The sequence below is a fragment of the Trypanosoma brucei genome, chromosome 11, assembly GCF_000210295.1.
Source record: "Trypanosoma brucei gambiense DAL972 chromosome 11, complete sequence".
Classification (NCBI taxonomy): Eukaryota; Euglenozoa; class Kinetoplastea; order Trypanosomatida; family Trypanosomatidae; genus Trypanosoma; species Trypanosoma brucei.
In genome coordinates, this window is record NC_026744.1 from 1,663,232 (window position 1) to 1,685,201 (window position 21,970).

The window sequence follows — 21,970 nt, forward strand, 5'->3', positions numbered from 1 at the left end:
TCTTCTGCAGTGTTCTAACGAAAGGGAGTTAACTTATTGATATCGTGTTTCCATTTTGAGGGAGAAGAGAAGCATCAAAGAGTACAAGAAGGGATCCACCGGCACCTTGATCTCATCTTCATCTGTTTTCCCATGTTTTCTGGAGAAACCTAGTAGTGAAGATGTTGTGTTATGATATAGGAGGCAGTGAAAGCATTGAGTAAGGAAAAGTTGTTTTCCTTCTTTCCTCATCCCCATTGGTAATTGGCACGTAACGGCGTCACCACCCATATATCGGGGGCTTTCGCTGAGTGTTGGATGAATGTGTGCTCGGGGTGCGAGCAAGGATCAGCAACATTTGTCAGGTAGAAGATACCTTCTTAACTTCTCATCAGAAATGTTGATTTTGCTTCATCTGCTTTAAGGACGAGGGGAAGTTTATGGAAGTGTGTGAGAAAACTTAAGGGGGTGGATTTGTTGTGGTGCAGGCAGAGGCTTAATCCCTGGTAACGTTTTTCCCTTTGATAAAGAACTGAGGACAAAGGGAGTTAGGAAATGATGTGGGATATCGTCTTCTCTTTACCCTTTGTATGTGAGAGAGGCCCCATGGATGTGTTACACTGGGGTATTTGTTGTGTCTGATGGGCGGAGAAGCGTTAAACTAAAATTAGGTGCGTAATAACTGTGGCTGTGGTGGAATATTTCGTGCCAAGCAGGGCGACAGCATTTGCTTCCTTGAGATATAGAATCACGTGCTGCCATAATGATTAGGGGTAGCAAAAGTGCCTGGAACAGTCCTCAGTGGGAGTGGAACTGGGAAGGGCACAAAACTTCTCCGAGCGGTCGCGCGTGATATTGTAGATCATGTATAAGCACTGTGAAGGTTTGTAGCTCCTAATCGGTTGTGAAGACATACAACCTACCGATGCTCATGTACATCTCGCTCGTCGTCCCTTCATATGAAGACAGTGTGAACAGTACATCTTTTTCCCCCAAGAGCCGCGCACTTCACAACCGTAATGGAAGCAAGTGTTAAAAGGAGTACCGAGCGCTGAATTATGGGAGGGATGCCCACAATATCTGAAGTTTTTTTTTAAAGTTTGGTGAATGTGCAGAGGCACATGTACACCGATTGCCGAGGGGCGGGGCGTCCCGGGCACGACATATCGAGGGCGTTCTAGCTTTGTGTTTGGTGTGGTATTTTGAGCACGTGGAAAATTTTGTTTACTTTCTTATTTTTCCGCCACCCCCACGCCCTTTGAAGGGGGCTGCCCCATAGAAGCGTGACAACACAACTTCATTCTACGTGCTTACTACACTTGGTTATAGGGGTTGCTTAGGAACAATTGGCGAGAAAACAAAATGCTCACAACCTTCGATTTTGGTGTCAACATCGATGAGGAGGAATGGGGAGTTCTCCACAACAAATTGCGCTCGTTTGTGTCTGGCCACGAAAAAATGCTGATGGACATTCAACAAACATTCAACCGTCGCTGGGACCCAACAGTGTGGGATGCCCATTCCGATACTGTGTTCCTGCAGCTCGGAGCGGAGGCACTGCGACACCTACTCGAGAAAGACCCGCCGGAGGAGGAAGACGACGAATTTAGCACATCGATAGCAGACGTTCTTGGGAGGACGCAGATACAAAATCGTCTTTTCTATCGAATAACACTGTGCTTCGCAGACCTTGCGCTTAAAATGGAGTCGCTCACGAAGGAGGCAAACGACCTGTTGCTGCCACCTCTTGCAATGTTTGACGATAACAACTGTCGGGATGGATGTGCCGAAGAAACTGAAGATGAAGAAACCGATGGTATTACCGATGAGGAAGCGCTTCGAGGAGCCGGTCGCATGTTAGGCGTTCTTCAAAAGGTATGGAGGTGGCTTAGGCGCGTGCAGAAGGTTGTTTGCCACGTGGTGCAGCAACTTGCGTCGCTTTATTCACCGCAACACAAGTGTGAAAATTATCGCTCGTTCTCTCGCGTGCGCTATTTGCTGATCTGGCGCAAGCTTGCAGATCTTCTCGGGGCCGTTGTTTGCGTAGAAGAGGTTTTATACTCACACGACACACTTCGTTACGGTCTCTCGATATACCGTAAGCTGCTCGCGCAAGTGTCAAGGAACTTGGAGAAATTCGAATGCGATGAGGAAAAATTAGATCTTTTTTGCCACTTGCTGACAAAAATCGACAAGGAGCTACTTGATGACGGAATACTAAAGCGCATAACCGGACAAGCATTTGAAACAGGTTTCGTGGCCACTGCTGATGAACCGCCACTGGTTGTTACAACAAACAAAAGGCTCTACGAAGAGTTCACGGACGTTCTAATTCAGTTCATAACCTCTGCTGAAGGGACTATTGGAACCATGCGGGGATATGATGAACGTGAGCGCTACGTTGGAGTCCTTGGGCTCTACTATATGTACCTCCGCTTGTTCTCTAGTGTGGCCGAAGAGTCGCACCGACGGGACATTTGTAACCGTATTTTTGCTTTGTATCGCAAGATTCCCATTGTTTACATACGTGGAATGCATTGCTTTCGTACTGCTCTGTGGTTCATTCGACGCCTGAATGCGGAGCTAAAACGATTTCACCTCGATGCGGTGAAGGAGAGGACGTTGCTTGTTAAGCAGGAGTGCCAAAACAGCAAGTTAGCATTTCTTCCGCAGATGAACCGCTTTACGACACTTGTTAGCGTGTGGCTCGCGGAAATGGAGAGCACCGCTGCAGCCGCAAACCACTCGCAGCACGGGGAGTTTCTCCAGACAGTTGCGTTGGTGCTGCAGCGGGGTGTTTTTCTGGCACATAATGTCCGAAGATTAATTGTATATCACGTTGCCCTGCATGACTGCGCAGATGACGCTCTTTCTGTGCATGACGTTGATGGAATATCCCAGGGTGTGCAGATGCTGATGATGATACGGGCTGCGTACCACGATAAAACAGGAGTAATTGCCGCTTCGTACAATGTGTTAGTGGGTCATATTAAATATGTAATGGAGCAACATTTGTACGACATGTGCCTCGGAATGAGCAAAATTCCTCAGCGTAACAGCACTGCAGAAACCAAAGATCAGTACAGTGCCATCTGTATGGCACTTGATCTGCTGCGTAAACCACAAACACCCGAAAACGTCATGTGCATTGACCTTGTACTAAGTGTTGTGTTTCACAGGCAGAAAACAAACGGGACTTCTTCAACAGCTGCCCTAACCGCTGAGCACGGCGGTGGTACTCTTATCGCCTTCTCGCAACTTGGCCGCATAGCTTCATACCAAAAGTCGATTCAGGATGCAACTAACTGTGAGTTTTTGTACTGGCAGCGGGAAGTATTCTTTCCAACCTTCATCAAGCGGCTCTACCAAAAACCATTGAACTCCGAGTACATGCCATACACGATACTGGCCATGCACGATTGTGTCCCGTCTATTCTTTCCTCCAGGCACACCAAGAGCGCAAGGTCTCTGCTCGACGCTTATACTTCTTACACGTGGGGGTGTATTCGCGAGCACCTTATCGAGCCGTTGTGTGTTGACATTGAAAACGACCTCCGTCTGTGTACCCACTCAGTCGTCTTGGGGCAGCCATTTAGACAAATTGGGGCCTCGACACGCGCACGAGATATGGCACGGTTTACGCGGCTACCCCCGATCTGTCTTTTCAGCGAGTGGCTACACATTGCAACCGAAGTGGAGAAGCACTTGGACGAGAAATTTTATAATCTTAATGCCCTAATGGCCAATGATTGGAAGACATACGAGGAAATACGCAACTTGGCGCTCCAACGGTATGGATTGCGGATATGCGATGGATATCTTCCGGGTAGTATAGTTGATCAGGGACTCGATGTGCTTGTAATAACGGAGAACATACAAGTTTTTGTTGCTAACTACACGTACAACATGAATGAACAACTCTTTGTGCAACGACCGTCGACTACAGAGTCGAAACATCTGCACACCCTGCATATTCGCCACATTGCCAATTCCATACGGACACACGGAACTGGTATTATGAATACAACAGTAAACTATGTTTACAAGTGTCTCTTAAAGAAACTTGCTATACTTTCACAATTTCTTTGCGATGACCACGTTAAGTCGAGGTTACTCAAAAATGCGAAGCTGCTGCACCACAAGAAGGAGGAGCGAAGCGTCGAGTACACGCTCGCGTGGGCAGAAAAATTTATTCGTGAGATGCATAAGTTGGGAGTTGCGGATGACGGTCAAACTTTCCTCTCTAAATTTCGTCACCTCGTTTCGGAAATTGGCAACGCCCTAGCTTACATGAGGATGATGCGCAGCGGCGGTCTGCGTGCCGTCGCTGATTCTGCGGCTTTTGTACCGTTTGTTGATGCCGACGTTAGTCTGGAGCGGTTCGTTATCCCTGAATCCGATGAAGAAAATGAAGGCAATGGTGATAATAAGTCGAATGATACTGACGGAAATTGTGAGAAAGGCAGCGACAGTGGTGAATGCAGGAAAAGCAGAGAAAAAGTACCGCAGTGTACCACTCAGGCGGTGCAAGTAGTCGATGGAGTCATTGGTAGCATGCGTGAGAAGTTGTCTGATGGCTCAGCGTACTTCCGCATGCTTCTGGAGGCAGTGACCAAGCGCTTAAAAGGGGCCGTCAAGTACACTCATTTGAAAAACTTCTATCTCATTGTTCCACCCATATGTGTTCTGCACGTTGAAACCATGATACGGGAGAAAGAACAACTCGTCAAGAAGAACAAGGACGGTATATTTACGGATGACGGTTTTGCATTGGGGTGTTCTTTCTTGCTTAAACTTTTTGGTGTGTGGAACCTTTTTGATTCACTACACTGGTTCGAAAACATACGGAAGCATTATGGGTCCCACCTCCAAGAGGTTCGTGAAGGGATTGCCAGACACGAACAAAAGATGAAAGCAAGCAAGAACGCAGCTGTTTGTTGGGAAGAAGAGGTCAACAACATGCATCTGACGTCTATGATGCTTGAATGTTCACTGGGTGAGTATACCGCATTGGAGGAGGCTTTCGTGTCAAGCAAAGTTTTCTTCTACTTTGCGACGCCGGAGGACGCCAGCGGTGAGCTTCAAGATGATGACAAGGACGAAAGTGAAGAAGGTACAGATGCAGATGAAGGCTAGGGAAACGGTTGCTCCACCAAGTACCGCCTGTACTACCACACGGTGTTTGTACACACTTACCACCTTCGATGTTAAATCGGGTGGTGTGAAAACGTCAGGTGAGTTTCCTGCAGGTGGTGGGCCGAAACTGCCACGGGACCCGTTGCTTCACTATTTCGTAAAATCGCTCCACGGTTTTCTTTCAACTTGCTTGGTCATGACATCCCAACGGCTAGTAACATTTAGCGCCAACAATAACTTCTTCTGCATCGCCACTGTATTTCCCACCCTTCACACTTCTCCCAGCGTTAAAAATAGTAAGTCGTTGGCATTAAGAGGAAAGACCGAAAATGTTGTCACGGAGCGCCTGGGTGTTTGCAATGAGTCCTCGCGCGGCACTCACTGCGCTTGGCATCCAGTTCACCTCTAATATCACACAGGCGACTGTCAAGAAGGCATACATTGCACAGACGCTGCGCTGCCATCCGGATCTCAACCCCGAAGATCCAAATGCGACAGAAAAATTCCGAACTATATCTGAGGCGCTTCGTGTTGTACTGAAGTCCCTTGAAGCGAGAAGAAATGCAACAGCACCGGGAGAAGGAGCAAAAACCACCGTATGCCCTGCATTCAATGATCCGGATGGCGCCATAGAGACGCTGCGTCAGGCGATTGCCGCTTACCACCGGCATCGAGAGATAATGCGCTCTGCTGCCTTTGTGGCGGGGAAGAATAAGAGTGTGCCGGCTGAGCGGGTAAATCCTTTCGTTGATAACTCACTGGAGCATGTGTCTTTTGTCTGCCGCTCGGAGGCCGTTGCGATGCAGAGGGTGCGGCGGTTTTGTAACGAGCTGCCAGAGGTGTTATGCGGTCGTTCGTGTGCCCTTTTCGAAGCAGTAGCCTTCTTTAACTCACGGTACGTCGAAGCAACGTCTCAATGTGTGCTGCGGTTTTCAAAGAACCTTCCCATAATCGTCAGCCGAGTTGTGAAGAATCGGAAGAAGTACGTGCGTTACACGCAAAATAAGGCAATTTCGGGTTTTGGAACGGGGAGTCGACCCCAGCGACAGCGCATCGAAGACATGTCAATGAAACCCCTCGTCCTCGTTGGTGCGTTGATTTTCGACCAGGGAGGCAGGTGCTGCCCAAACGCTGAGTGTTCATGTAGTTCTGAACACAGTGGGTTAAACTATAACTTGCACAACTGTAATCAAAGCACTTGCGGCGCCGTGTGCAAGGAAGAACTAAAAATATGTGATGAACTGAAGTGCGTTATCAATCCTTCAGATTCAATAGGTGATATCACAGAGAATATTGGTCGTTGGGAAGCCGCTAGTTTTAACCGACTCCAGCTGGAACTTGCAATGGTAGATATCACGTCCCTAATCTCCGGTATTCTCGAGCTTAACGACCACCCACTAACAATGATGAACCACTTGCACCTCCCAAAATCGACGTCTGAGAGGGTGTCGTTAACTCTTCAGAAGCTTGCTTGTGGTTTGTGCCACCACTGCGGCGAACACGAACGTGGAGTTACCACTGACGTGGAAGCCTCTGGTTCCCACCGTCGCCCAGAGATAACGACTATCGCAGACAGGATAAACTTCTGCCGACATCTAGCTCACACTGCGGCCAGCTATATTAAAGGAAACATAATCCTCGTGTTGGATGATCATTCTTCCCTGGTGGAAGGCGCTGATGAAGTGGTTGTGGACGAAGTAGGGGATATTACAACGGGGACGAAACTGAACTCGGTTGATTGTGAAAAAGACTACCAAGTCGCTCGTCACATGAGTTGCTGCACCGCTGAGATGATACAGTTTTCGGTGTCTGTCAAACTCTCGAAGGACGTGGAACACTTTCTCGACTGCGTAATCGCCGCGATGACACGGGTGTCTGAGGAAGCTGAATCCTCAGTTTTTACGTTACCAACTCTTCTGGAATTGAGGGAGAGGGTGGTGCAGGAGGAGTTTATCCCGGTGGGTGAAGGTGCCGGGCAGCTGAATGCAGATGCTGTCAATGAGGGAGTGAATTGTGCAGAAAAATATCCTGCCGAGGCAGTTGCAGCCGCGGAGGGGAATCTGGAAGGTGGTAGTGTGGAAACGGACAGTGAGTGCCGCGCCGCCAACCAGCTAGACTTCGACTCCTCGCGCCAATTGTGTGAAGTTGAAGAACGATGTGACGCAGAATATCGGTACCGCGGGCCAATACGCTGCTTTCCTCGTATATTTTCAATGGATGCACAACAGGAACTCTTGTTCTGGAAAAACGTGCGCAAACATCGTTTGTATCTTGCAAGGCGCGCGCCCGCCATGAATTCTGTGAATATTTACTACGATTGTATGCCCTACGATCCACATCGGCACTCGCTGCATCACGATCTCCGCCGCAATAAGGATGAACTTTTTGCAGGATGGGTGGGTGAAGCTGAGGAGGGTGTAGACGACGCAGTGATTACAAAAAAGGAACTGCAAAGCAGTGCCATGTTTCTTAAGTGGCTGGAAGATGTTGCGGAGCAATCTTCACTAAACAAGGAATGCCAACGAATAGTCCGCGAGTCGGGAATCGGCTACATCTCGCGTGATCCGCTGCTTCCTCTACAGCATTACTTATCGTTCGTTAAAGTTTTTTCCGCTGCGGCGACAGTGCGAAGCATCATTGAAAGTGGCGCCAGCAATGACAAAGGAGCAACTTCGGAGAACCCTGGCCTATTCATTGTGGTTGGCACGGAGTGCGATGTGCGTGACGGTGGACGGCTTTTAGTGCCGTGGTGGATGGATCCCCTAGCACTGCTAGCGCTCTTGCAGTGCGACGACGCACAGGAAACACGCTGCCTCAATGGAGGTGCCGCTGCGTCGCCATCAGCAGCACAAACGCCATGAGGTGGTTAAACGGAATAAGTTGCTTTTGTTAATCTTGAAAAATATCTGCATTTATTTTACTAATAGTTGGGAAGAAATCTTCCTGTTACCATAATACTCTGTTGCTCACTCTACTTTGAACAGCTATTTTTCATGTGCGCACTGGAATGGGAAGGGGCGAGCCGCAATGCTACTGCGGAAAGTCGCACGGCAACCGGGGCGCAACGGATTTTCCGCCATTGGTAAACTACGGCATGTGACGGACGATAACGGAAAACATGGCACGTGGGGAAGACGGTTTTTTGGCCATGGGAAGCTGCAGCAGTGCTTCCCGACCAAGGAGCAAAGATCTTTCGGAACCTAACGTGGGATGAGGAAGTTTACGGTACGATTGATGACGAAAGAAAGATGCCGCGGCGATCGTTGAGGCATTGCGACCTTCGCATTGAAAATGCCAACAAATCGTCGAGCGAAGGGATTCACTTTGCCGCGTTTTTCGTCAAAACCGGTCATGCCCGGACTGCTAAAATTCTCGTTTTTTTACGGAGTGGGCCTACTGGGGTGCCCATTCGCCTTCTATCGTTCTTCACGGATGCCCATACCCTTCGGAAAAGCCTTGTCGTCCTCTCCCCCACGTGGACCGATGAAGAGCGTCCTTAAATCCATTGTCAGGATTATCCGGAATCTGCTTCTCTGCCCGAAGCCTTTTTACTGGTGCGATGCCTATTAGCACCTCCAACAACGGTATCTGCGGCATCTTCTGGTTTGGTTGCCATTTAAGATTTCACAGTTTCAGCCGCCGTGGATATTCACCGATTTTCAAGTGGACTTACACGCGCATTGGGGGGGGGGGGGGAGGGCGCGGCCTTTCAATCTAGTCTTATACCCTTCGGTTTAAACGGCGTGCATAAGAAACGTGCCGGTCACTTGAGGAGTGGCAATCTTCTTTCCAGGATGTTCTCTGCCCCAACTTCTTCCTGCGTCGCATATATTGGAGCGGGTATAGCAATTGCCGGAAAGATTCGCCGAGTTCGATTTCTGAAGTTTTGTCTTAATTTTCTACCGTGTCCGCTTGCTTATGCTGCGTGCGTTTGATACGAACACCTCGTCCCCAGCATTTTTCTGGGCACTGAAGGGTCTTTGCAGGCAGTTTTGTTACCAGAAATGTTGCATCATCCATATCTCTCTCCTTTATTTTTACTGAATTTTTTACAGGGTATTGATTCCTGATGCGTGGGGAAAAGCCTAGAACGCGAGCGTGTCAGTACCACGTTCCGCACTTTTCCTCAATTGGGAGTTTTGGCGTGGCTCCAAGAAGGGTTTAGTGCTTCCGCCCTCTCCTCCACTCCCTTGCACTCTTTTCCTTCCCCCTCCTGTGACTTCTACCCCCAACTCCGCAGGGAGCGAAAGGGGCCGTCGCGTTCTCATTGTCAACCCTTCGCGCTACTAATGGCCGTCGACCCTTATAACACTTAGTGTCTGTTCCCCCATGCCCTTGAGCACACAATCTAATGCCCACGCACCGAACATACCCGTTTCGGAATTCATCGCCCCAGTGCAACAATCCAACCTTTGCCTCCCGGAACAAAGCGCTTGTGAAACGTTAGCCCCCGCTTTTTCGCTAAAAAGTTTTCGACCGTGTCTTCAGCTCTCAAATTCGTTGTAAGCATCTACGTGGCTACCAGCGGTGGAGCGCGTCCATGAATTGTCTTCGCGTTCCATCGCATTTCCAGCACAAGTTATAGATCACTGCTGCGAGTGCCCGTGTTGTTGCCAAGTTTCTACAATCCCTCCTTATGTTTGTTTGTTTGTTTTTTCCAACCAGAAGCGATGCCGGTGGGGAATTCACCAAACACTAGTTTGAACTCTACCATGGTAAATGATATGGACCTAAAACCTCCCCGCTGCTCCAAGCGATAACGCCTGTGATGCCATTCGTATCGTATTCTCTCGGTTTCCCTTCCATGTATCCCAGAGCTCAATCGCCCGCTGATTCTTTGATAACCTCAGACCATTAGTCACTACAATGGGCGTGCTCAACAACCTCAGAACAAGCAGCGAGTTTACCAGGTTCCGGTCCCTTGATTTATTTTATGAATTCTGTTTCTAGCCCTTACCTCCTCCATTGTTCTGCGGCCACCTCCTTCAGCACTTGTTTTAGCTTTGCAAATTTTTGTTCCCTTTTTCCTGCAATTCGCACAATTTTCAGCATCTGCTTCCATATCCGGCATTTCTTTAATCCAGAAAGATGGCACCAACTCATTCCCTTCGCCAGTTGCTTTTATTGATTCCATGCGGATTGAGGAGGAAATTGCGTCGCCCATCCCATCCGTCATCCTACGGTAATATTAAAAACCGTGGATGCACTTCCTAGACGCATATTTGCCGCCGAGTTGCCCAATCGGTGCTATTCCATGCGAATAGTAGACGTCTATGACGGCACAAACGGACTCAATAGCTGTCCCTACGGATGCTTGCTTCGAGCTTTATTTAACGGTCTACTAACGATGCAAAACATTCCCTCCAGTGGAGAAGATATGTAAAAACATTAGAGCCAGCAGGAGGCCTGTGGTTTCCCTCAAGTCCGCTTGGAACGGGGGCATTGAATGGTTAGCAGTGGTAAAAGAAAAAAGGAACAATTAAAGCGATTGAAACATCGCACTCGATAACGAACACTACCTGGTGCCTTTGAATGATCCTCTCTAAGTATCTTCATCATGTTTGGATATCTCATGAAAGAGAGAAGGGGGAAAAGAAGGGGGCTTGTTACCTTCCACTGTAACAATAAACCCCATTCTATTCTCCGCCGCCTTTAGAGAGTCCGAAAATACACGCGTACAGAAACAATCATTTTGGAGAAGATGCGCAAACTTCTCCCGACTTCCCTCCTCTTCTCGCCACGACCCCAACGCCCCCTCAATGGAACAAAAACCACCAACTCCTCATCATGTTTGCACAACCACTAAGCGGGAGCGGTTGAGGGGCACCGCACCGGCATGACTTCTTCCTTCAAACAATATGCAGTTCAGTGTGTGTGTGTGTGGAGGAATATAGCAGAAAGGGACCAAAGCAATAACAACATAATGGAGACAGAAACAATGAAAGCGGTATACGCGATCTGTTGGTGGCTGGAATGTTTTGAAAGTTAAGAGGCCTGCGGGGGAACCACATATATAACGACCCCTGCGGAGGCACACGCTAAGATTACAATCTCATAAGTGGCGGAAGCATAGTTCTCACATTGCCACTGTATGAATCCGCTGTCAATGTTAAAAAGAGAAGGAGAGGGCGCGCAAATAGCGCCAGGCACCATACTGCAGTCCCATGTGAAGGAGACGAAACGTATGGAAACGAAAAAAAAAAGGAGCGTGTTAATGGAAGAGGGGTTAAATTATAAAATTTAAAAAAATAACTTCGTCACGGAAGCACCTGTCACGTTACCGTATGTGACATGGAAAGAGGGCATTTAGCCAGCACCTACAACAGGGGTTGGCGCCAGCATTCGCTATCAAAATAATAATAATAATTAAACAGTAAGGTTATTAAGTGTATGCCAAAGACACACCATAAACACATGGAAGGGAATGGAATGTAAACGAATAAAGAGTAGGGATACAGTGGCGAACATCAACATTAACATCCAGATGGGTGATTCTGTATCAGCACCACGTCTGCCTGCAAGGGTGTGGGGGATGAGATTTAAATATATATATATATATTTGTCGGGCGCAAAGGCACCGGCAAGGCACCCTAGTAAGCCGTTGCTGGTTAAATAACGCTAAGAAATAAGTCGCTTAGTGCGAGGTAGTAGAAGGAAGTGCATCTGATTTAAAATACAAAACAATAACTTTTTAAAAAATCAAAAACGATTCTCGCATAAGGTGTGGGTTGGTAAGGGGGAAAATAGCTACGCAACTCTCATACCGACACAAAGGGCTGGTCAGCAGAGAAGCACTCATCAAGTTGCGAGCAACGGTTGGAGATGTAAATCACTGATGTGCTGTGAGTGCTGGTAGTGAGTTCATTATTACCATTCGCAGAGTGATCTACAACCCGTCCCACCTTTGCGGCAATACGGCGTATCACATCCCCGCAATAAACATCGTCCCAGACTGGATTCGCCTGGTTGGGAAGAGGGACACGCCATCGCTCACAATACGGCCGCAGGAGTTTCTCGCGCTGGGGGACCTTAAATGTACTGAGGAGTGCCTCCAGGGAGCTCGCAATCATTTGGGCGGACTCGCTCAAATCAGCCAGTGATGAACTGTGGTCGCTTGTGGTTATGGTTGTCCCGTCGCCGCCCTCGTCAAAATAGTATTCACGGTCAAGCCGCAGTGCTGCGAAGGTGCGACCAGGCACGGCGTTCAACTGGTAAAGTTCCACTGGTTGTGGTGCACCACGCAGTGCAACAAGCCCCAGGGGGACGACGTCGATTTCCTTTCGTTCATCTTCGCTCAGAGCAAGGTATGTGGCCCGAGTTAGCAGCACCTGACCGCCGTTCGCGACGCTCTCCGTACGTGCGGCCATGTTAGTTGTACCCCCATAGTAGTCGTAGCCCTTCGTCACTTCATCATAGCGGATGTCACACAACCCGGTATGAACACCTACTCGTACACGCAAGCCGTTCCAGAGACTCCCGTACACGTCAGGAGCAAGACGGGCAGTGGGTGGAGTGTACTCTTTATCGTCGCAAGCTCGCTGCTCTTCAAAGGCGTGATAGAAGCGGTCGAACACCTCCGTTTCCCATTTGTGACTCAGGAAATGCCGCTGGAGTTCACTCACGAGCTGCACCGCAGCAAATGGGCTCCGGCAAGCAATCATGAACGAGTCACCAATCGTTTTCACTTCGTAGCAGTTGTACTCGACCATCAGGGACCGGATAATTTTATGGTGTGACGCCACGGCGTCAGGCATAAGCTCAGGGAAACCGGCCCACTGTGCTGTGCTGCTCTCAATGTCCGTGAACACGAGTGTAACGGGCTCCGTCGGTTCCCTCGGCGCAAGCTCGTTGTCGCGGGCATTGCGCAGGGTGAAGTACAGTACCAGAGCAAGCGCAGCGAGCAGCAATGCGACGAGGGTAGAGCCAATAGCAATCGCAATCACCTGCCCTTGTGTAAGTTTGTTTTCGTCGACGTAAACTAGCGTTGGTGTCACACCATTTTGTAGCGGCGGTGTGGCGGGATCCAGCAATCGAGTCATGGACCACACGGAGATGTTTGTTCCCCCGTAATTGGAAAGGCAATTGCTGGCAAGAGCGACGCCATTCACAATGCAATCAACATCGCTAAAGGGCCCGTACCGCATGTCATCGACGTTGATGGTGGACTCGGAGTAGAAATAGTCAGCCAGCAATTTCGCGTCAACCTTCTCCATATGGTCAAGGACGGACACCATCAGCCGCGCCGTGGAAAAGCCCCGCAACGACATGGGAGTTCTCATCGCCGGCTCAGGCACGGCCTTGTGGTAAGCTTGAACAGTCAGTGACGACGAGTTCTCCTCCGCCCAGTGGGGCTGGTTGGTGGCGAATACGAAGCGGTTGGTGGTCGTAGGCGGGGTTCTGCTAAATGCTGCTCTCAACTCCTCGTACATTAGCGTTACATCAGGATAAATGGCGAAGATTCGTAGACCTCTTTTAGCATCAAGGTGCTCAGCCAGGTCGTACACCTCTAACGCCGTAAACCCAATAACAAACACGTCCCCGCTAGAGGGGAGATGGGGTTTCAACGAGCCCTCATTATCCACAATTACCTTCGATTGCATGAAAATACCGTACGTCCGCAGTGTGGCTACCAACACCTCCAATATCATATCCGCATCGTGGGTTCGAATCACTACACGCACGTTTCCGCCAGGGTGCTCCGAGATGTACTGAACCAGAACATAGAGTTCCTGCGCAAGCGTAGGTGACACGTATATCACGTTTCGGTTAAACCTGTTCATACGAGGGTTGCTGGTTATGGGGTCAATGAACGCCAAATTCTCCGTGGCCATGATTTCCTTATTCACGACGCCAAACAGGGCCGGGATCACCTTCACATCGCGCATTTGCTCTAGTTGCTCGACAGCCTCATCGCCCGTTGCCTCCAAGGGATGCAAGAAGAACCTGTCGCGCTCTCCAATCCGGCCGTTGCCCAGCAAGGCGGAGGCGCCGTTAAGATACCTCAGACTCGCGCGGTAAACAACCACATTGTCCATCAACTGCACAATAAGACCGTTCAATGGTGCGCGCAGAACAACACCAGCGCTGGAGCACTCTGATGCGCCCCACGTCAGAAACCCCGTGACCACGGGCTGCAACCGAAAACCATCCACGACCTCCTTCATGTACACCACGCTCCCACCCTGGTTGCACTGACACACAGCACCTTGCCATGCAGCAAACGCATCGCAATCACCTCCAAAGTCACCAACAACGAGATCATCAATAAGGTAGCGCCGTTGTTCGTACAGTGAGTCTATGAATGCTGTGCTGTTAGTTAAAGACAATGTGCTCCGGAGAGCTCGTGATACGACTTCCCCGGTGATCCATCCAGTGAGCATCAACTCCCCGCTGGTATCATCTTCAAGGAGTTCCTGTCGCATCGCAAACCTGTTCTCCTCATCACTAGATGAGAGGTACTCGTCCACCTCTTCCCGGAACCGCTTCACAACCGCAAATCGTGCGTGGTTCGGGAGGGGGTTAACACCGCTTATAATCAGTTGTCCGGGTATCAGTTCACGACCACTCTCCTCTAAGGCATCCCGCCAAGTATTAATCAGGAAAACCTGAGCGCTGGATGGGGCAAGTACGTACACACCTGTGGTGCGATCGTCGGTAGCCATTCTCCTCACAAACTCTCTGGTGACGAGATTGGGTGAGCCAAGTAAAAGCACGGCTAATGGGCGGGTATTCACAAACTGCTCCCACTCGGCATCAAACGCGGTGCTGACAACCTCCAGTCCACCGGTACCCTCGAGGGAGAAAGTTCCGCTCAGCTCGTACCCCATTCCCGACAATATCTTTAAGGTGAACGCATGCGACTCCTTGCCGAAAAATGAGTCACTCAGATACATAAACCCAAGGCGGGAAAGTCGCAGGGTGACGGCAAAGTATCGAATCAGGGTCAGCAGTTCAGCGTCTGGCTCAGCAGTAGTGAAGTACAGGTGGCGATTCCACCCACGAGCCTCATCTGAGTAAGTTAGGGGTGAGAAAGCAACTACATCGTTGTTCTTAAGGTGTTCGAGGGACCAGAGCACATTGTCGTTGCCCAGCGGACCCACTGCTATCAAAAGCTTTCCTTTACTTGCCTCCACGGCACTCTCAAAAAGCTCCTCAATAGGTTGGTCATGGGACGAGGGTCGAATGACAGAGACTTTCACCCCGTTGGGGATGTCTCCACGACGGGCGGCCAGCGACGCCTCGAAACCGGTGCTCAGGGCGTCAACACTCACCTTGGGGAATTTAGGGTTGTACATAAGGTAGAGAATGTTGACTGTCACCTCCGCGCCGGCAGCCACACGCACCCCAACGGACAGCAGCGCGAGGAGCGCCACCGCCATGGTGAAGGGGCGCGGTAAGTTGGACGCAACCAACGGCGGGGCCCGGACGACACGCGAGGCAGGACGGCAATTCAATACCGCCCCGCACCCACCACACAAACGGTAATCGTTCATATTTTAAGTTTTACTAGGTTAATCGCAATGTCTTCGGAAGGAGGAGGTAGGAAAGAGGGTTGCATAGGTGGTAGAGTGGTGGGCAACAACTAAAGCACTGGTGCAATAGAAGACGGCCGAAGCAAGTCTCGAACGATCATCTCGCCGGTAGCCCACGGCACTGCGCAGAATGGCACTAACAAGCCGCCCCCTGCGCGCAACAACAAGCACGGAAAGGTGTCTTCACGCACTGTGGTGTCCAGCAACTTACGTATCGAGTGACACAAAGGGCATGGTGCCAAAGTTTGGACGGAGTGCATCGAACAAGTCAAAATGACGGGTGATAACGGCTTTGGTTTATCTTCCTTGGGGTTAGTGTCATCGCCTTCGTTCTCGTTTCGTCGGCAACCGCTCACAGGGCAAGGCAAATAAGACTGTAGATGCTGTAACTATCTAATACGCACATCGGTGTAAAACCTGAATTCTGCGTAGGAACCTCGCATGTGAGGGTGTTTAGGTTATCGATCGCAAAGAACCGTTACGTCGTTCCATGTTTTTCACACATCACAACGAGTAGGCAGCAGAAAGGGTTGCATTTTCACTGATGAATATGAGTTGTCTCGACAACAGTAATGATATCGCAGCGACTCTGCGTGAAGAGTTTATCTTCATCAACATATTTCCTCTATCAATGTATGAATTCAATGCAATACAAGCACAATTAAGTCGACGAGTTAACGCCGCGGCATCCGTGGAGGTCGAAAAGGTGCTTCACAGGTCTTGCACAGCACCAAAGAGCGGAGACTTGTTATCGTCAGGACGCAAAACAGTCAGCACACCGCAGCGTACACCGCCGGCAAGCGTGACTCCAGGGGAGCGCATGGATGGAGCTTTAAAATCTCCGGATGATAACATCTTAAGTGTGATGCAAAAACTAAACAGTCGACGCCAACGAAATTCACGAGTAATGATTAGACGGAAAGGCCTTATGCACCCTCTGCATTCAATCTACCCACGTCAAACTTCCATAACTCACAAGTCGTTTGTATCTTCTACAATTCAATAACGGCATGATCCAGCATAAACCGTCAAATCCCTGTCAAAGCAGGTCGCAACTCGCCTTGCACAATCTTCACTCAGCTGGGGTAACAAACAAAAACTGACAAAGGGGGAAAGAAACACGTCAACAGAAGCGTTATTAAGGGCACCCCAACATGAAAAAGGGAGCGAATCCGCCACCCTCAAAGCCCCCTTTCCCACCTCATATGAACGGAGAACGAAAAAAAAATTGAATAAAAAAATGAGGGGAGTTCAGTACAACAACAAAAGTAAATAAATGGCAAAAGATGACAGCATCCTTACGGTGTCTTCCCGTCCCCGTTTTGCTTCCTACGTTTATTACGTATACGTTATTTTAGTCATACCCTTTCCCATTTTGCGCAGTAACTTATGCTTCCCTACCCGTCCACTAGCACAGTCCCTTCTCTACGTTATTTTTCACACAGCTAACACACCGCCGATGCGCCTGAAGAGGCACAAAAGAGTGCGCATAGACTCGGGTCGAAGGATTAAAAATTTCCGTCCTCTGTGGACACAATAAACATCTCGGAAGATGCTCCAAAAGAAATAAACAAATACAAAAAAATTAAGAAAAAAAACAAGTGGTACTGTCTACTACGAACTCCTTAGTTCAACTTCAAACGGTTGCCTGCTCCTTCTTTGCACCATCATCAGCAGCCGTTTCGTTAGCGGCGGGATTTTCATTGTTCTCAGGTCCGTCAGCACGCGTCATTTCTTCCGTTTCCTCATCAGATGCACCAGGGATGTGAAGCTCATCAGGACGGCGGTGTGCAACATACAATGCAATGCCAATGCCTACCACTGTAATACCGAGGCAAACCCATACGAGTGGGAATTCCTTTTCAGTGGTACCACCCGGAGCGGGATCTGGGGCGGCGGCACGCACCACCTCCATAACGAAGGCGATGGCAAAGACAAGTGCGACGGATTTCGAGAACATAACGAACTTTAAAATAGCTTGAGAGAAAAACTGCGCTAGAAGTATCCTGTCACAATAGAAGAATAGTGAAAATGAAAGAGAAAGAAACACGTCAACAGAAGCGTTATTAAGGGCACCCCAACATGAAAAAGGGAGCGAATCCGCCACCCTCAAAGCCCCCTTTCCCACCTCATATGAACGGAGAACGAAAAAAAAATTGAATAAAAAAATGAGGGGAGTTCAGTACAACAACAAAAGTAAATAAATGGCAAAAGATGACAGCATCCTTACGGTGTCTTCCCGTCCCCGTTTTGCTTCCTACGTTTATTACGTATACGTTATTTTAGTCATACCCTTTCCCATTTTGCGCAGTAACTTATGCTTCCCTACCCGTCCACTAGCACAGTCCCTTCTCTACGTTATTTTTCACACAGCTAACACACCGCCGATGCGCCTAAAGAGGCACAAAAGAGTGCGCATAGACTCGGGTCGAAGGATTAAAAATTTCCGTCCTCTGTGGACACAATAAACATCTCGGAAGATGCTCCAAAAGAAATAAACAAATACAAAAAAATTAAGAAAAAAAAACAAGTGGTACTGTCTACTACGAACTCCTTGGTTCAACTTCAAACGGTTGCCTGCTCCTTCTTTGCACCATCATCAGCAGCAGCCGTTTCGTTAGCGCCGGGATTTTCATTGTTCTCAGGTCCGTCAGCACGCGTCATTTCTTCCGTTTCCTCATCAGATGCACCAGGGATGTGAAGCTCATCAGGACGGCGGTGTGCAACATACAATGCAATGCCAATGCCTACCACTGTAATACCGAGGCAAACCCATACGAGTGGGAATTCCTTTTCAGTGGTACCACCCGGAGCGGGATCTGGGGCGGCGGCACGCACCACCTCCATAACGAAGGCGATGGCAAAGACAAGTGCGACGGATTTCGAGAACATAACGAACTTTAAAATAGCTTGAGAGAAAAACTGCGCTAGAAGTATCCTGTCACAATAGAAGAATAGTGAAAATGAAAGAGAATTGAAATAGGAACAACGCAACATCGTCCACGGGGTTCATAAATATAAATAAATTATTTTATCCAGTTTGAAAAGGGAAAAGGGGCTGAGGAAAATTTCTTTGTTATTGCCCATCCCACATATCTTGCATGTGGCCCCGGAAAGTGACGATGCACTTTTTCGTCTGGACCATTATTGACTTCCGATATCTTTTGTAGCTTAATTTCCGTATATTCGCTCAACTAGAAAGTAGGGATGTGGAACGGAAATCAGTTACCTAATTGCGACCGCCGCAGTCCTTGAGCAGCGAAACAATCGGCAGAGGAAACAGGCATCCGTCTACGAAACGAATTTACATTTACAGAAATACGAACACGTGGTGGAAGCACGTGTACGAAGGAAGGACAAAATGAAGCATCAAACCCATATAAGCCCAATTACCACATTACGTTCCTTCCTTCTAACCCCCACACACAAAAAAAAAATCGTTCAGCTCACCTATCCTGCCTCACGGTGTGAGGACATGAAAGTAAGCGGAGACAACAAAGAAATAAACTCAAATGAAGTGATGAATTGGAAAAGTAGGTACTGAATGAAACATTATCCTCGGTCGAAATATAGGGAATCCCTGGTGATTTTACCCACACGCAAAAAAAAACAAAACAAAACAGCACCGTCGGTGTGTTCATATATGATATCGTGATGAGTGTAATACTCACCGAAGGCACGATAGAACGGCCAACAAAAATGAAAATAACAGTGTCAAGAAAAATATATGTTTAAATATATATATATATCAGTAAAAATGAGCTACGCTGTGAAGACTATGGCACAACATGGTGCCATAAAGTCGGGTACATGCAACGCACACTTGTAACCCAATTGAAGAACACGATATTCTCAAACTCCTACTGATAAGATACTTGAACCATTAAAAAAGAGCCATGTATAATAGATCCTTTGAGGTCTCGAAGGAGGACCTGGCGAATTCCTTTTTTTAGGGCACGTAATGGCACAACATATTCACCCAGAAGGTTATTGCTTTTGGTATCCTCGTCATACACCTGCATGACAAGGGTGGACAGTTCCCACTCGTACACCTTCCAGCAGAACTCGTTGTTTAGGCGCTCACCCCGCCAGACAGGATGAAAGCCATTATTGTGAATGGGGGATGTGTTTCGTTGGCTTTTCTCCATGCCGGGGCCCTCAATCAAGGCGACTACGCGAGAATCCACAATACTGCTACCGGATGCATTTTTCCGCCTGGGAAGACAGAAAGCTGATATAATTTCTATTGTGAGCAACCGTGACTGCCGTTTTGGCCCCCTTGCACGTGCAATGTCCACAGCAGTCGGTTTGAGAAGGTAGCCGCAGTTACCATTGTCGCTGAAGAACCCCCTATTTAGCCTAAGCTGGTATGACTTGTAATTCTGCCAATTGAGTGCAACTAGTTGGCAACCACAATTCCAAAACGTTTGAGGATGAAAGTTACTGCTACCGATGCGAGTTCCTGTGGGGTATATGCGACTCAAACACCGATTATTGATGGCAACAAACTCCTCCTGGTTAGAAGAGGCAATTTTCCCCGCTTTCCCTTCAGTAAAAGAGCTGCAGTGATATGGTTGACGCGTTTCAAGATAACTTAGATCCTCAACACCCTTATAACCAATGGATTCGATTGAAATAAGACGAGATAGTTTCTCTGAAACCTTTGAAACCTTCTTTTTCTTTTCAGCACCCCTTGAATTCGTTTTTCCACCACCGCGACAACGCCGAGCAGTTTCAGGTGGTACGAAATTTTCCACCACACCATCGGCTTCCTCATCCTCATCGTCGTCGTCATCAACCTGTACCCCATCGGTAGGTGTAGTAGCCCGTTTGCTCTTTAGCAGAATTTTTCCCTTTAGCGCTTCCGGCGAGAATGTGAAAGAAGTCTGTTCACCAGCACCCCAAGGACTGCAGAATAGCATATCTCCGAGCGTTTCACACAAAATTTCCGCCATTCGATCCTGTTGGCGGAGGCTAGTGTGAACCTCAAGCGACAAAATGACAGGGTATATTGAATTAACAAAAGCATACTTCTTGATCGTGCTAATACAGTCCCGGAACCAAAGCTTGGAAGTCCTTGTGTAACCATGATAAACTACAGGCTGACCCTTGCGACCATCCCAACAATCAAGTTCAACGCAGCGGCAGCCATCCAGTAGAACCCTCTTGTACATATCCGTGGAAGATTTGCTCAAGAGTTGATCACCCGTAAGGTAGGTATTGTGCGAGGAATTGATGAAATACTCACATATCGGGCGAGTCATATCGTGGTAAACACTAGACATCTTTCTGTTGTTCACAATGGAGTTAAAGCGCCTGTCGCTGAGAAATGATAAGAATGCGTCCAAATGTACAGGATGCTCTTCGGTACAGCCAACAGCGTCTAGAAATACGTGCAGCTCCTCACCATCGGCACCCTCTCCTTGAGTTTCCTTCAGGAAGGTAACAAACTCAGCCTTTGTCATCACGTCCCGATCGGGACCCACAACATTTCGCATTGCATATGTCAGTTCATTAAGTCTTGTCAGAGACATAAATGTCCCCTGCATCAACTTGTAGTTTGCCCTCCCCCCTGTAGCTTCCAGCTCGTCAATCATCTTTTGTGAGAGCCTTTCAGGGAAGCTCAAACCCTTCAAGATTTTCCTCAATTCACGAACGCATATGTCCCCGCTGTTGTCGTCGTCGTACTTTATCCATATCATCATGAACTTCGCGTGATTCACATCCCATTTTATGAGATTCAGCGGATTTGCAGCACAAAAGGAAGTAAACAACTCTGCCGCCCGTGGGTTTGCACTACTTGAGCATGCAAGGAACTCGACGGCATCCTCCCGGTTGCACTTCAAAAGGTCCGTGATGGCTCCCAGCAGAGAAGAAAAGAAGGGCTGAAGCTCGTGTGCCTCAACTGCCCCTGTCGAAAGATGCTCATCAACGAGGTTGCCGGTACGGTGGGAGTAACATGCGAGTTTCTCTTCTGAGAGCCCACGTGAGGTACACCCTCCCATTCCGTTCGAATATGAACTAAACCCCGCTTACAGAAAGGGGCGTCTCAATCGCCTCAATTTCGTTTCGTTCAGTCTTTTTAGTCAGTGCAGGTTTCTTTCTTTTTTCGTTTGGCGTCCCCTCCTCTGCTTAGTGTGTGCCACCCTTGATATTACCCCCAGTATGTCTTGCCTACCACATTGGACGAGGGGGAAAAAAAGAGAGGAGCATGTTGGTGTAGTTATCGTTTGGAAACTCAAAACACCTCCACACGAGGAGAGCACAAGAGCATTTGGAAACACTAATACTGTGCACATGCCCGCAAATATCTATGTCTCTAT

The 21,970-nt window shown here is 48.6% G+C and overlaps 6 protein-coding genes across 6 annotated transcripts; 2 read left to right on the top strand and 4 right to left on the bottom strand.

The window, feature by feature from the left end:
* Positions 1-1,341: 1,341 nt before the first annotated feature.
* TbgDal_XI6670 (hypothetical protein, conserved) lies at positions 1,342-5,115 on the top strand (the record flags this gene model as incomplete). Its single annotated transcript, XM_011781511.1, has 1 exon — positions 1,342-5,115. One exon carries the CDS (start codon positions 1,342-1,344, stop codon positions 5,113-5,115), a length of 3,774 nt encoding a protein of 1,257 aa, XP_011779813.1.
* A 329-nt stretch (positions 5,116-5,444) lies between these two features.
* TbgDal_XI6680 (hypothetical protein, conserved) lies at positions 5,445-7,976 on the top strand (the record flags this gene model as incomplete). The annotated part of the gene is made up of 1 exon (XM_011781512.1): positions 5,445-7,976. The coding sequence occupies one exon, from the start codon at positions 5,445-5,447 to the stop codon at positions 7,974-7,976; it is 2,532 nt and encodes an 843-aa protein (XP_011779814.1).
* Positions 7,977-11,873: 3,897 nt separating this feature from the next.
* TbgDal_XI6690 (receptor-type adenylate cyclase GRESAG) lies at positions 11,874-15,608 on the bottom strand (the record flags this gene model as incomplete). The annotated part of the gene is made up of 1 exon (XM_011781513.1): positions 11,874-15,608. The coding sequence occupies one exon, from the start codon at positions 15,606-15,608 to the stop codon at positions 11,874-11,876; it is 3,735 nt and encodes a 1,244-aa protein (XP_011779815.1).
* A 1,675-nt stretch (positions 15,609-17,283) lies between these two features.
* Positions 17,284-17,607, bottom strand: TbgDal_XI6700 (hypothetical protein, conserved; the record flags this gene model as incomplete). Its single annotated transcript, XM_011781514.1, has 1 exon — positions 17,284-17,607. One exon carries the CDS (start codon positions 17,605-17,607, stop codon positions 17,284-17,286), a length of 324 nt encoding a protein of 107 aa, XP_011779816.1.
* Positions 17,608-18,212: 605 nt separating this feature from the next.
* TbgDal_XI6710 (hypothetical protein, conserved) lies at positions 18,213-18,644 on the bottom strand (the record flags this gene model as incomplete). Its single annotated transcript, XM_011781515.1, has 1 exon — positions 18,213-18,644. One exon carries the CDS (start codon positions 18,642-18,644, stop codon positions 18,213-18,215), a length of 432 nt encoding a protein of 143 aa, XP_011779817.1.
* Positions 18,645-19,507: 863 nt separating this feature from the next.
* Positions 19,508-21,652, bottom strand: TbgDal_XI6720 (phosphoinositide-specific phospholipase C,putative; the record flags this gene model as incomplete). The annotated part of the gene is made up of 1 exon (XM_011781516.1): positions 19,508-21,652. The coding sequence occupies one exon, from the start codon at positions 21,650-21,652 to the stop codon at positions 19,508-19,510; it is 2,145 nt and encodes a 714-aa protein (XP_011779818.1).
* Between the last annotated feature and the right edge of the window lie 318 nt (positions 21,653-21,970).